This window comes from Gadus morhua, chromosome 1 (genome assembly GCF_902167405.1).
Source record: "Gadus morhua chromosome 1, gadMor3.0, whole genome shotgun sequence".
Taxonomy (NCBI): Eukaryota; Metazoa; Chordata; class Actinopteri; order Gadiformes; family Gadidae; genus Gadus; species Gadus morhua.
This window is the reverse complement of record NC_044048.1, coordinates 22,650,174-22,662,899: the sequence shown is the minus strand read 5'-3', so window position 1 is coordinate 22,662,899 and position 12,726 is coordinate 22,650,174. Positions and strand designations below refer to the sequence as shown.

The window sequence follows — 12,726 nt, the reverse complement described above, 5'->3', positions numbered from 1 at the left end:
TCTCTCTCTCTCCTCTTCTATCTCTCTCTCTCTCATCTCTCTCTCTCTCTGTCTCCTCTCTCAGGTCTCTCCTCGCTCTCTCGTCTCTCCCTCCCCTTTTCTCTCTCTATTCGTCGTATTTTATAGTAGCAAATGTATCCACTATGTAATGTAGTCTCTGTAACACTCTCTCCTCTCTCCCCCCCCCCCCCCCCCCCCCTCCTCTCTCTCTCTCCCTTCCCTCACCCCCTCTCTCTCTCCCTCCCCCTTCTCTCTAGTTCATAGTATTTATAGTAGCTACATCTATCCTATGTAATGTAGCACCTAGCCCTCCTGAATGAGCCTACTATAGAGTGTGTTTCTGTGATCCGTGTGTTCATCATCGCAGCTCCACGTCAACACAGTGGAAGCGGCGTGACGCAGTAGGCTCTGGTCCCCTCCCCCACCCTCTCGCTCTATCGCCCCCTCCCCCTCTCTCTCCCCTCCCTCCCCTCTCTCTCTCTCTCCCTCCATCCTCTCTCCTCTCTGTCCTCTCCTCTCCTCTCCAGTCGTCAGGATGGATCTCGTGAACAAGGTAAGATTATTTTATCTGTAATGCGGACATGGAGAATATAACGTGTGGCTGAGAGGGTGGAGCTGGATGGGCGAAGGGCAGGATGGGTGGAGCAGGATGGGTGGATGAAGGGAGCTGGGTGGTGGGTTGATGGAGGATGGATGGATGCAGGATGAGGGGGGGGATGCAGGAGGCAGGTTGGATGCAGTGTGGTGCGTGGATGCTCTCGGATGGTGCGCGGTGTAGTACTCAGTCTCCAGGGCGGAGTACGCCGCTGCCTCAGCATCCCCCCGCTGTCAGGCGCTAGCGGCTCGTGTTGCAGTGGATTAGATACGTAAACAGACCTGGTGCTGGACCCATTGGGAGGGGGTCTCTGGGGGGGTGGGGGGGGGGGGGGGGGGGGGTAAAATGGCCGCCTGCTGGACCTCAGGACACTAGCTCACATAGAACTACTGGCCCCTGCACCCAGATCCTCCTGGAACAGAACCAGCAATGGCCTGCTTCTAGTCCGGTTTAGTCTGCTGCTAGTCCGGTCTAGTCAGGTCTAGTCTGCTTCTAGTCCGGTCTAGTCAGGTCTAGTCTGCTGCTAGTCTGCTGCTAGTCCGGTCTAGTCAGGTCTAGTCTGCTGCTATTCTGGTCCAGTGTTCTTCTAGTCCGGTCTAGTCTTCTGCTAGTCAGGTCTAGTCAGGTCTAGTCTTCTGCTAGTCAGGTCTAGTCAGCTCTAGTCCTGTCTAGTCAGGTCTAGCCCTTTCTTGTCCGGTCTAGTCCGGTCTAGTCCGGTCTAGTCCGGTCGAGTCCGGTCGAGTCCTGTCTAGTCCGGTCTAGTCCGGTCTAGTCAGGTCTAGTCAGATCTAATCCGGTCTAGTCCGGTCTAGTCCGGTCTAGTCAGGTCTAGTCCTGTCTAGTCTGCTGCTAGTCCGGTCTAGTCCGGTGTAGTCCGGTCTAGTCAGGTCTAGTCAGGTCGAGTCAGGTCTAGTCTGGTCTAGTAAGGTCTAGTCCTTTCTTGTCCGGTCTAGTCAGGTCTAGTCAGGTGTAGTCCGGTCTAGTCCGGTCTAGTCAGGTCTAGTCCGGTCTAGTCAGGTGTAGTCCGGTCTAGTCAGGTGTAGTCCGGTCTAGTCAGGTCTAGTCAGGTCTAGTCAGGTGTATTCCGGTCTAGTCAGGTCTAGTCCGGTCTAGTCTGGTCCCTATGGATACATGAATGCATCCCTATGGATACATGAATACATCTCTCTAGCTACATGAATACATCTCTCTAAATACATGAATACATCTCTATAAATACATGAATGTATCCCTCTAGAACATGAACAGATCAGTATGGGTACATGAATACGTCCTTATGGATACATGAATACATCTCTATAGATACGTGAATATGGTTTAGTAGCCTAAACCTTCCCGACACTGATGCTACTATGCTATGCTCATGGAATGCTATGCCTATGTTACGTCATACTATATACAAAAACATCGGTATCTCATGTGTAACATAATTTTACATCCTCTCTCTCTCTCTCTCTCTCTCTCTCTCTCTCTCTCTCTCTCTCTCTCTCTCTCTCTCTCTCTCTCTCTCTCTCTCTCTCTCTCTCTCTCTCTCTCTCTCTCTCTCTCACACCTCCCCCTCTCCCTCACTGTCTCTTTTTCTCTCTCTGTCCACCTATCTCTCTCTCTTTCTTTATCTGTCTGTCTGTCTGTCTGTCTGTCTGTCTGTCTGTCTGTCTGTCTGTCTGTCTGTCTGGCTGTCTGTCTATGTCTCTATCTTATCTCTCTCTCTCTCTCTCTGTCTACGTCTATGTCTATGTGTCTCTCTCTCTCTCGCTCTCCAGCTGGTTGCCCAAGGGCAGTTCCGTATCCTGAAAGTTCCGTTGGGTTTCATCAAAGCCTTACAATGGGTAAATTATCACCTAGTTACCATCACTAAATAAACCAATCACCTAGTTACAATCACTAACTAACCAATCACCTTGTAACAATCACTAACTAACTAATCACCTAGTAACCATCACCAACATACCAATTACCTAGTTAACATCACTTACGAACCAATAGCCTAGTAACCATCAATAACTAACCAATCACCTAGTAACATCACTAACTAACCAGTCACCTGATAACCATCACTAACTAACCAATTACCTGGTAACCATCACTAACTAACCAATCCCCTAGTAAACATCAATAACTAGCCATTCACCTTGTAACCATGGCTTAGTTACCATCACTAACTAACCAATCGACTTAAAACCATCACCTATTTACCATCACTAACTAACCAATCACCTATTTACCATCCCTAACTAATCAGAACTAGATAACAATCACCTTGTTACCATTACCATACAATAACTCACTAGCCATCAGGTAGTAACCATCACTAACTAACCCATAACCTAGTAATCATCCTTGAGTAACATCTCAAATATCTATCTGTTTTCTATCACTCTTTCACTCTATCCATCACTCTATCCATCTCTCTCTCTCTCTCTCTCTCTCTCTCTCTCTCTCTCCTCTCTCTCTCTCTCTCTCTCCTCTCCTCTCTCTCTCTCTCTCTCCTCTCTCTCTCTCTCCTCTCTCTCTCTCTCTCTCTCTCGCTTTCTCTCTCTCTCTCGCTTTCTCTCTCTCTCTCGCGCTCTCTCTCTCCTAGTTTTTCTCCATCTTTGCGTTCTCCACCTGTGGAAGTTATTCTGGGATGTTCAAGATGGCGGTGGAGTGTAAGAACCGGACAGAGAGTGATCTGAGCATCGAGGTGAAGTTCGAATACCCATTCAGGTCTGCTCACTATCAAATACTCATTTATTATGTTCACTATCACCAAACCCACTTCTTATGTTCACTATCCCCATATATACACACTTCTTATGTTCACTATCATCAAACACACTTATTATATTCACTATCACCATATATACACACTTATTATGTTCACTATCACCAAACACACTTATTATGTTCACTATCACCAAACACACTTATTAGGTTCACTATCACCAAACACACTTATTATGTTCACTATCACCAAACACACTTATTATGTTCACCATCATCAAACACACTTATTATGTTCACTATCAACATATATACACCCTCCTTATGTTCACTATCACCATCCACCCGTCTCATGCTCAATGGCTACTTGAGTACCTTGATGCGGTAGAAGACTAGCGTCCTGTTGTCTCCAGGATGCACATGGTGTACTTCGACGCCCCCACCTGCACGGGGGGAAACCCGGAGCGCCTCTTCCTCATCGGGGACTACTCTTCCTCCGCTGAGTTCTTCGTCACTATCGGAGTGTTCGCTTTCCTCTACTCCACTGCGGCGCTCTTCATCTACGTCTTCGCCTACGAGAAGTACAAGGAGAACAACAAGGGCCCGCTGATAGTATGTTAGCATAGCAGCCTAGCATAACCCACCACGCCTAGCCTTACTCACAACATGGGCCCGCCAACTTTATGTTAGCATAGCAGCCCAGCCTAGCACACCACGTATAGCCTAGCACACAACAGGGCCCCGCTAATAGTATCTTAGCGTAGCAGCCTAGCCTAGCACACCACGTCTAGCCTAGCACACAACAGGGGCGTGCTAATAGAACGCTAGCATAGCACCCTAGCCCAGCACACCACGTCTAGCCTAGCTCACAACAAGAGGCTAACCTAGTTACCATCACTAACTCAACTTCACCTAGCAACCGTCACTAATTAACCTCACAGAGTAGCATCACTAACTCAACATCACCTAGTAACCATCACTAACTAACCATCATAACTTACCACTGCCTAGTCCAGGCAACACACTAAAAATATCATGTAACAACTAGCCTAGCATATAACAGCTAGCCTAGCTAATAACACGTAGCCAGGCGAACATTGCCTAGCTTAACATGCAAAACCTAGCCTAGCTAAAGTGTGTTTGTGTGTGTGTGTGTGTGTGTGTGTGTGGTGTGTGTGTGTTGTGGTGTGTGTGTGTGTGTGTGTGTGTTGTGTGTGTGTGTGTGTGTGTGTGTGTGTGTGTGTGTGTGTGTGTGTGTGTGTGTGTGTGTGTGTGTGTGTGTGTGTGTGTGTAGGACCTGGGTGTGACGGGGGTCTTTGCCTTCATGTGGCTGGTGAGTTCAGCTGCGTGGGCGAAGGGTCTCACCGACGTGAAGAGGGCGACGGACCCCGACATGGTCCTCACCATGATCGCCGCCTGTAGCAACGAGGAGAACCACTGCAAGGATGTCCACGACCCCGTCATGTCCCGGCCTCAACACCTCTGTGGTACGGGACAACCTAGAGCTAACTAGCATGCTAAACACCTCTCATGTACTGCTAGTGTAGCGATAACTAGCATGCTAAACACCTCAATGTTACGGCTAGAGTAGAGCTAACTAGCATTTTAAACAGCTCCAGGGTACAGCTAGCCTAGAGCTTCCTAGCATGCTAAATACCTCAATGTTACTGCTAGCGTAGAACTAGCTAGCATGCTAAACCCCTCCATGGTATGGCTCCTACGGATATTCTCTCATCTTATTCTATTCTGCTCCTCTCCTTTCCTTTCTCCTCTCTCCTCCCATCTCCCCTCCTCTCCTCTTTCTCCTCTCTCCCTCTCCAACTATCCTCTCCTCCTCTCCTCTCTCCGCTCTCCTCTCACCTCCCCCTCTCTCCTCTCTCCTCTCTCCTCCCCCTCTCTCCTCTCTCCTCCTCTCCTGCCCCTCTCTCCTCTCCTCCCCCTCTCTCCTCCCCCTCTCTCCTCCCCCTCTCTCTCCTCCCCCCCTCTCCTCTCTCCTCCCCCTCTCTCCCGCCCTCCCTCTCCCCCCCTCTCCTCTCTCCTCCCCCATCCCTCCTCCCCCTCTCTCCTCCCCCTCCCTCTCCCTCCTCTCTCCTCTCTCCTCTCTCCTCTCTCCTCTCTCCCTCTCTCCTCTCTCCCCCCCCTCTCCCCTCTCTCCTCCTCCTCCCCCTCTCTCCTCTCTCCTCTCTCCCCCCCTCTCCCCTCTCTCTCCCCCCTCTCCCCTCTCTCCTCCCCCTCTCTCCTCTCTCCTCTCTCCTCCCCCTCGCCTCCCTCCCCTCTCTCCTCCCCCCTCCCTCCTCCCCTCTCTCCTCTCTCCTCTCTCCTCGCTCCTCTCTCCTCTCTCCTCTCTCCTCTCTCCTCCCCCTCTCTTCTCTCTCCCCCCCCTCTCCCCTCTCTCCTCTCCTCCCCTCTCTCCTCTCTCCTCTCTCCTCTCCTCCTCCTCTCCTCTCTCCTCTCTCCTGCTCTCCTCCCCTCTCTTCTCTCTCCCCCCCTCTCCCCTCTCTCCTCCTCCTCCCCCCTCTAGGCGTTTGGCTTCATCAACCTCATCCTGTGGGGGGGGAACCTGTGGTTCGTGTTCAAGGAGACGGGGATCCTGGCCCCCTTCATGCGGGCCCCTCCCCCGCAGGAGAAGGCCGCTGCACCGGAGGCCTTCGGCCAGCAGGGGGGCTACGAGCAGGACCCCTACGCCGGCACCCAGGGGGGCGGGTACCAGCCCGACTACAACCAGCAGGGCTACAACCAGGTTAGTACCGGCTTATCTACCACTAACCAGGTAAACTACTAGTACCAGGTTAACTATTACTAACAGCCCGACTACAACCAGCAGGATACAACCAGGTTTAGTACCGGCTTATCTACCACTAACCAGGTAAACTACTAGAACCAGGTTAACTATTACTAACAGCCCGACTAAAAACAGCAGGGCTACAACCAGGTTAGTACCGGCTTATCTACCACTAACCAGGTAAACTACTAGTACCAGGTTAACTATTACTAACAGCCCGACTACAACCAGCAGGGCTACAACCAGGTTAGTACCGGCTTATCTACCACTAACCAGGTAAACTACTAGTACCAGGTTAACTATTACTAACAGCCCGACTACAACCAGCAGGGATACAACCAGGTTAGTACCGGCTTATCTACCACTAACCAGGTCAACTACTAGTACCAGGTTAACTATTACTAACAGCCCGACTACAACCAGCAGGGATACAACCAGGTTAGTACCGGCTTATCTATCACTAACCAGGTAAACTACTAGTACCAGGTTAACTATTACTAACAGCCTGACTACAACCAGCAGGGCTACAACCAGGTTACTACCGGCTTATCTACCACTAACCAGGTCAACTACTAGTACCAGGTTAACTATTACTAACAGCCCGACTACAACCAGCAGGGATACAACCAGGTTAGTAACGGCTTATCTATTACTAACCTCGTAACTACAACCAGAAGGGATACAACCAGGTTAGTACCGGTTTATCTACCACTAACCAGATAATCTACTAGTACCAGGTAACCTATTACTACCAGCCTGAGTACAACCAGCAGGGATACAACCAGGCTAGTACCGGGTTACCTATTACTAGCAGGTAAGCAATAGGTTACCTGGTAGTAATAGATAATAGATTGTTGTAGATAGTTAACCTATTATAACCAGGTGACCTATTAGTACCAGGTAACTTATTACAACCAGGTAACCTAATATAACCAGGTGACCTATTAGTAACAGGTAACTTATTACAACCAGGTAACTACAACCAGGTAACCTATTATAACCAGGTGACCTATTAGTACCAGGTAACTTATTGCAACCAGGTAACTACAACCAGGTAACCTTTTATAACCAGGTGACCTATTAGTACCAGGTAACTTATTACAACCAGGTAACCTATAAGCACCAGGTAACTACAACCAGTATCTACAACCAGTAACTACAACCAGGTAACTACAGCTGTATGACCAGGTTGCTAATTATAGCCAGGTTACGAATGACCCCTCGGTAATGCCAGTGTCTGTTGATTATCGATTATTATTATTATCATCTGATGTCACTTCCTGTCATTTAGACTCAGGAGGCGGACTTCGGTCCGGGCTATGGCCAACCAGCAGCAGCTCCAACCTCCTTCTCCAATCAGATGTGAGCAGACAGGAAATCGGTAAGAAAACAGATTTATCTATATATAATGCGTTTATAAGATTTACCCCTATATATAATGTGTTACTAGGATTTATCCCTATATATAATCTGTTTATATGATTTATCTCTATATTTATATTTTGTGTGTATGATTTATCTCTATATATAACGTCTTTATACGATTTATCCCTATATATAATTCGTTATTAGGATTTATCCCTATATATAATGTGTTTATATGATTTATCTCTGTATATATATTGTGTTTATATGTTTTATCTCCATATATAACGTGTTTATATGATTTATCTCTATATATCTATGTGTTAATATAATATTAACATCTATAATGTCTGTGTTTCCTCAGGCATTGGAGCGTACAAAAGGTTGGCGGTCTGCAGCCTACCCATAATGCAACGCTCCTTCATATCTGCCGGGATGTTCATCTGTTGCATCGGGGTGGGGGGGTGGGGGGAGGGGGGGGGGGGGGAGTTGTTGTTAAGTATTGTGAGTGATGTGAATATGAAAACAGAGTGATAATAAGTTGACAGCAGCCTCATGACGACATGGTGTCAGTGTTGTACATAACAGATATGATATAGATGAACATGTCTTTATTTATATGGACCTGTGCTTTCCCTTGCTCACTTTGTGCCAGCATGTGTTACCATAGCAACCAGAAACATCCCACAACCCCCTCAGACAACTCGTATGTACCACTTAGTTAGATTCTCTACTACATAGTACTACACAGTCTAAAGGTACCACGTATCCGTGCTAGCAGATTAGCTGGTACTACCTAGCACGGATGGTGTAATTTGCACCGTCTAGCACATGCTGTGTATACATGCCGTCTGGTGTACACACTAGATACCATCCTGTCAAGTTAAGATACTTGAGGTGTAATGGGTGGTAAGGACTGTGATCATATGAGTAAGGGTTGTTGATGACTCTGTGATAATATGAGTAAGGGTTGTTGATGACTCTGTGATAATATGAGTAAGGGTTGTTGATGACTCTGTGATAATATGAGTAAGGGTTGTTGATGACTCTGTGATAATATGTGTAAGGGTTGTTGATGACTCTGTGATAATATGAATAAGGGGTGGTGTTAACTCTGATATCATATTATCAGAGCGGTGATGACTCAGTGATTATATTAGGAGGGGGTGATGTTAAGTGAATAGCAGTGAGATGAAAGGATTTGCGTTCTGTGTTGGGATGGCAACAGCCTCACCTCCGCAGTATGATGGGAAAAGGGATGACATAATATGATGGGCAGGTATATTAATATTGTAGAAGCCAGTGGAGAGGATGAGTGTTCGGATCAATAAGCAGAGGACACGTAATCTATCAATCAAAAAACAGTTCATCTATCGATCATAAAGCCTTTCCTTCAGTCTTAGATATTTAATCCCTGCATGACCACCAGCCCCATACAGCAGCATGTGTGTGTGTGTGTGTGTGTGTGTGTGTGTGTGTGTGTGTGTGTGTGTGTGTGTGTGTGTGTGTGTGTGTGTGTGTGTGTGTGTGTGTGTGTGTGTGTGTGGGTGGGTGGGTGGGTGAGTGGGTGGGTGGGTGGGTGAGTGTGTGTGTGTGTGTGTGTGTGTGTGTGGGGGGGGGTGTTTGGGTGGGTCTGGGATCACAAATGTGTGTGTGTATGTGTGTGTGGGCTTGTGCATGTGTGTGTGTGTTTGTGTGTCTTATCGTTGTTCTGGTGTCGTGGTGACTCAATGCCTCTGACTTGTGATGTAACTTCCTCTGATATTCTACCCAGCATCCGTAACCAAGGCGACCACATCAGTGTTGACGACGGTTATCAATATGTTTGTACGAATTGTGACTATGGAAACCCTTTGACCCTGTTTCTTTACACTTTGGATCCCATGTTTCAATAAAGACATTACCATGGCAACCGCATCACTGCATCCTGTTCTCAAACAGAAAGGGGGGGGGGGCGGAGGGAGGGAGGGAGGGAGGAAGGGAGGGAGGGAGGGAGGGAGGGGTGAACGTTAGTGTGTTTGTTCGCTCCCTTTCACATCATGCTCTTTCCTCATCTCGCATCTCTCTAGCTCCTCCCCCCCCCCCCCCCCCCCCCCCCCCCCCCCCCCCCCCCCCCCCCCCCCCCCCCCCCCCCCCCCCCCCCCCCCCCCCCCCTCTCTCTCTCTCTCTGTGTCTCTCTGTCTGTCTCTCACTCGCTCGCTCTCTTCTGCTGAGGAGGGAGTGTACACGGGCGAGAGACACTAAAACAGGGCAGCCGCATTCTGTCAGACGGACAGACGGACAGAGGACAGAATGCTGGGCCCGTTGTGTCTGTTGTGCGTTACTGCCTGCAGCGTGCTGAACGCTAAGGTAGGAGGAGTGTGCGTGTGTTTGTGCTTTTGTTTGTTTGTGTGTGCGCGTGTACGTGTGTGTGCGTGTGTGGGCACCTGCGTGCTTGCGTTCGTGTGTGTGTTCAAACATGTGTGTCGTCATGGTGTTGTGTAACCAGGGTTACTACTGTCGCCAGGCAGGATGACATCAGCACTTCTGTTTAAAATAAGTGTGATTAATGAATATCTATATATAAACATTAATGTTAATATTATTTATATTATTTATGTCTAGAGAATACATATATGTCTAGACATTAATCTGATTATATATATATTGTGTTGTATTGTAGTATTATAATATCTAGAAATAAATATGTGCATCTATCTATATATTGTAATGTAGAATTTTAACGTTTTGCATTAATGTGTATCTATCTAGATATTGCGTTGTCGTATTGTTAGAGCTATATATATATGTGTGTATCTATCTAGATATTGTATTGTAGTGTTGTTAGAGCTAGAAATATATGTGTGCATCTATCTAGATATTGTATTGTAATATTGTTAGGGCTAGATATGTATATGTGTATCTATCTTGATATTGTTATGTAGGTATTGCTGTTATTGTTATGTAGGTATTATTCTCACTTTACCTGCCTGGGATGCATGGATGGGTAGAGAGATAGATCGATAAAGAGAGTGACGGAGAGGGAGAGAGAGATAGAGAGGGAGAGTGGAGGAGAGGGAGAGGGAGAGAAAGAGAGAGAGAGAGAGAGAGAGAGAGAGAGAGAGAGAGAGAGAGAGAGAGAGAGAGAGAGAGAGAGAGAGAGAGAGAGAGAGAGAGAGAGAGAGAGAGAGAGAGAGAGAGAGAGAGAGAGAGAGAGAGAGAGTTGGGAAGAGGGAGAGACGACAGAGGGAATGAGAGGCAGTGAGGGGTATTGATGGATGGATGAGAGAAAGAGAATGCGGAGGAGAGCTGGTTGCTAGGCAACAGCACAGTGACAGACATGGCAAATTGTTGTTGTAGTTAGGAGAATAACATGTTTAGATGATTATATAATGATTTTAACATAATTTCGTTGATAACATAATGAATATAACATAATATAATAAAGATATTACATATTTAGATAATATAATATAATAAATATTTATATTACATTTATTTAACTAAGGGTATGTTATACATGTTCAGGTTCTTACTAAAGGTGTTTTAACTAACTACAAGTGTGATTAATCACAGGTGTGTTTAACTATAGGTGATTAGCTACAGGTGTGTTTAACTATAGGTTTTTAACTACAGGTGTGTTTAACTATAGGTGATTAACTACAGGTGTGTTTAACTATAGGTGATTAACTACAGGTGTGTTTAACTACAGGTGTATTAACGACAGGGGTGTTTAACTATAGCTGGTTATCTACAGGTGTGTTTAACTACAGGTGTATTAACTACAGGTGTGTTTAACAACAGTTTTTTACCTACAGGTGTATTAACTACAGGTGTGTTTAACTGGTTGTATTAACTACAGGTGTGTTTAACTGGCTGTATTAACTACAGGTGTGTTTAACTGGTTGTATTAACTACAGGTGTGTTTAACTTGTGGTATTCCAGTCCCTTCCAGGGGGGCGTGGCTTGGAGGGCCAGGGGGCGGCGGCCAGGCGACTCCGTAGAGACTTGCGGGACCTGCTGCCAAACGAAGCAGAGATGATGTCATATCCTGTGCAGCGAGGAGACGCTGACTACCAGCAAACTGAGTGGAGGAGGAGCTTAGATGACGCCCTGCAGCGATTGGTGGAGAGCAACCAGAGGAGGGAACAAGAGCAGGAAGGAGGTGAACACACAAAACACACACATCAAACGCACTTCCGAACACTCACAGCAAACGCACATATACACTCACAGCAAACTCACGCACACACACACAAACAGCAAACTCACATCCAAACACTCATAAACACTCAAAGCAAACACACACACACACACACACACCCACACACACACACACACACACACACACCACACACACACACACACACACACACACACACACACACACACACACACACACACACACACGCCTGTTCAGTAAGATGAGCTCTTTATCTCTTTAATTTAATCAACCAATCAGCTGCCTACATGGCCGCTATGCTCCGCCTCATGTCAGAGGCAGAAGGTGCGGGATTGGTCAACCCAGGAGACATGGACGTGATGGACGTGGTGGAGGAGGAGGAGGAGGAGGGGGGGCCCTTCCAACGACTGGCAACCCAGGACTATGACGACACCGGCAGGGGCATGAGTCCAGGAAACTCGCAGGCTGCCAGCTGGGCCCTGCTGGAGAGGTACCATCTAGTAAAACCAGTCCTAACTAGTGCATCACTTAACTAGTATGTCACCTTTTAAAACCAGTCCTAACTACTGCAGCACCTAACTAGTACATCACCTAGTAAAACCACTCCTAACAAGTACATCACCGAGTAAAAACCAAAATAGTATCTTCACCCAATCAGTACCTTCAGTGAAACCAGTCTAACCAGTACCATCACCAGTCCTAACCAGTACCATCAGTGAAACCAGTCCCCAGTAGTACCATCACCAGTCCTAACCAGTACCATTAGTGAAAGCAGTCTAACCAGTACCATCACCAGTCCTAACCAGTACCATCAGTGAAACCAGTCTAACCAGTATCATCAACAGTCCTAACCAGTACCATCAGTAAACCAGTCCAACCAGTACCATCAGTAAACCAGTACCATCTGAAACCATTCTAACCAGTACAATCAGTGAAACCAGTCTAACCAGTACCATCTGAAACTAGTCTAACCAGTACCATCAGTAAGACCAGTCTAACCAGTACCATCTGAATCCAGTCTAACCAGTACCATCAGTAACAGGTTTGACCGCCCCCAGAATGGACCCTCGCCTGGCCAGGACTTTGCTGGAGCGGTCCAGACAGAACCAGCTGGACCAG

At 47.2% G+C, this 12,726-nt stretch overlaps 2 protein-coding genes across 3 annotated transcripts in view; both read left to right on the top strand.

Moving 5' to 3' along the window:
- Nucleotides 1-447: 447 nt before the first annotated feature.
- Nucleotides 448-7,902, top strand: LOC115541876 (synaptophysin-like). Its single transcript, XM_030353786.1, is given in 9 exon segments — nucleotides 448-553; nucleotides 2,359-2,424; nucleotides 3,177-3,301; nucleotides 3,712-3,910; nucleotides 4,593-4,766; nucleotides 4,768-4,785; nucleotides 5,820-6,038; nucleotides 7,372-7,461; nucleotides 7,810-7,902. Coding segments are annotated over 8 exon segments (894 nt in total). The 5' UTR covers nucleotides 448-535; the 3' UTR covers nucleotides 7,447-7,461; nucleotides 7,810-7,902.
- Nucleotides 7,903-9,599: 1,697 nt separating this feature from the next.
- Nucleotides 9,600-12,726, top strand: part of pcsk1nl (proprotein convertase subtilisin/kexin type 1 inhibitor, like) — a 4,382-nt gene continuing 1,255 nt past the window's right edge. The window contains exons 1-4 of one of the 2 annotated variants that reach the window (XM_030353773.1): nucleotides 9,600-9,794; nucleotides 11,370-11,589; nucleotides 11,923-12,097; nucleotides 12,666-12,726. The exon at nucleotides 12,666-12,726 is cut by the window's right edge and continues 56 nt beyond it. In XM_030353773.1, coding sequence (XP_030209633.1) covers nucleotides 9,738-9,794; nucleotides 11,370-11,589; nucleotides 11,923-12,097; nucleotides 12,666-12,726 — 513 coding nt within the window. In that variant the 5' untranslated portion in view covers nucleotides 9,600-9,737. Of the gene's footprint in view, nucleotides 9,795-11,369; nucleotides 11,590-11,886; nucleotides 12,098-12,665 lie in introns of both variants that reach the window. The other variant, XM_030353762.1, reaches the window with a different exon arrangement.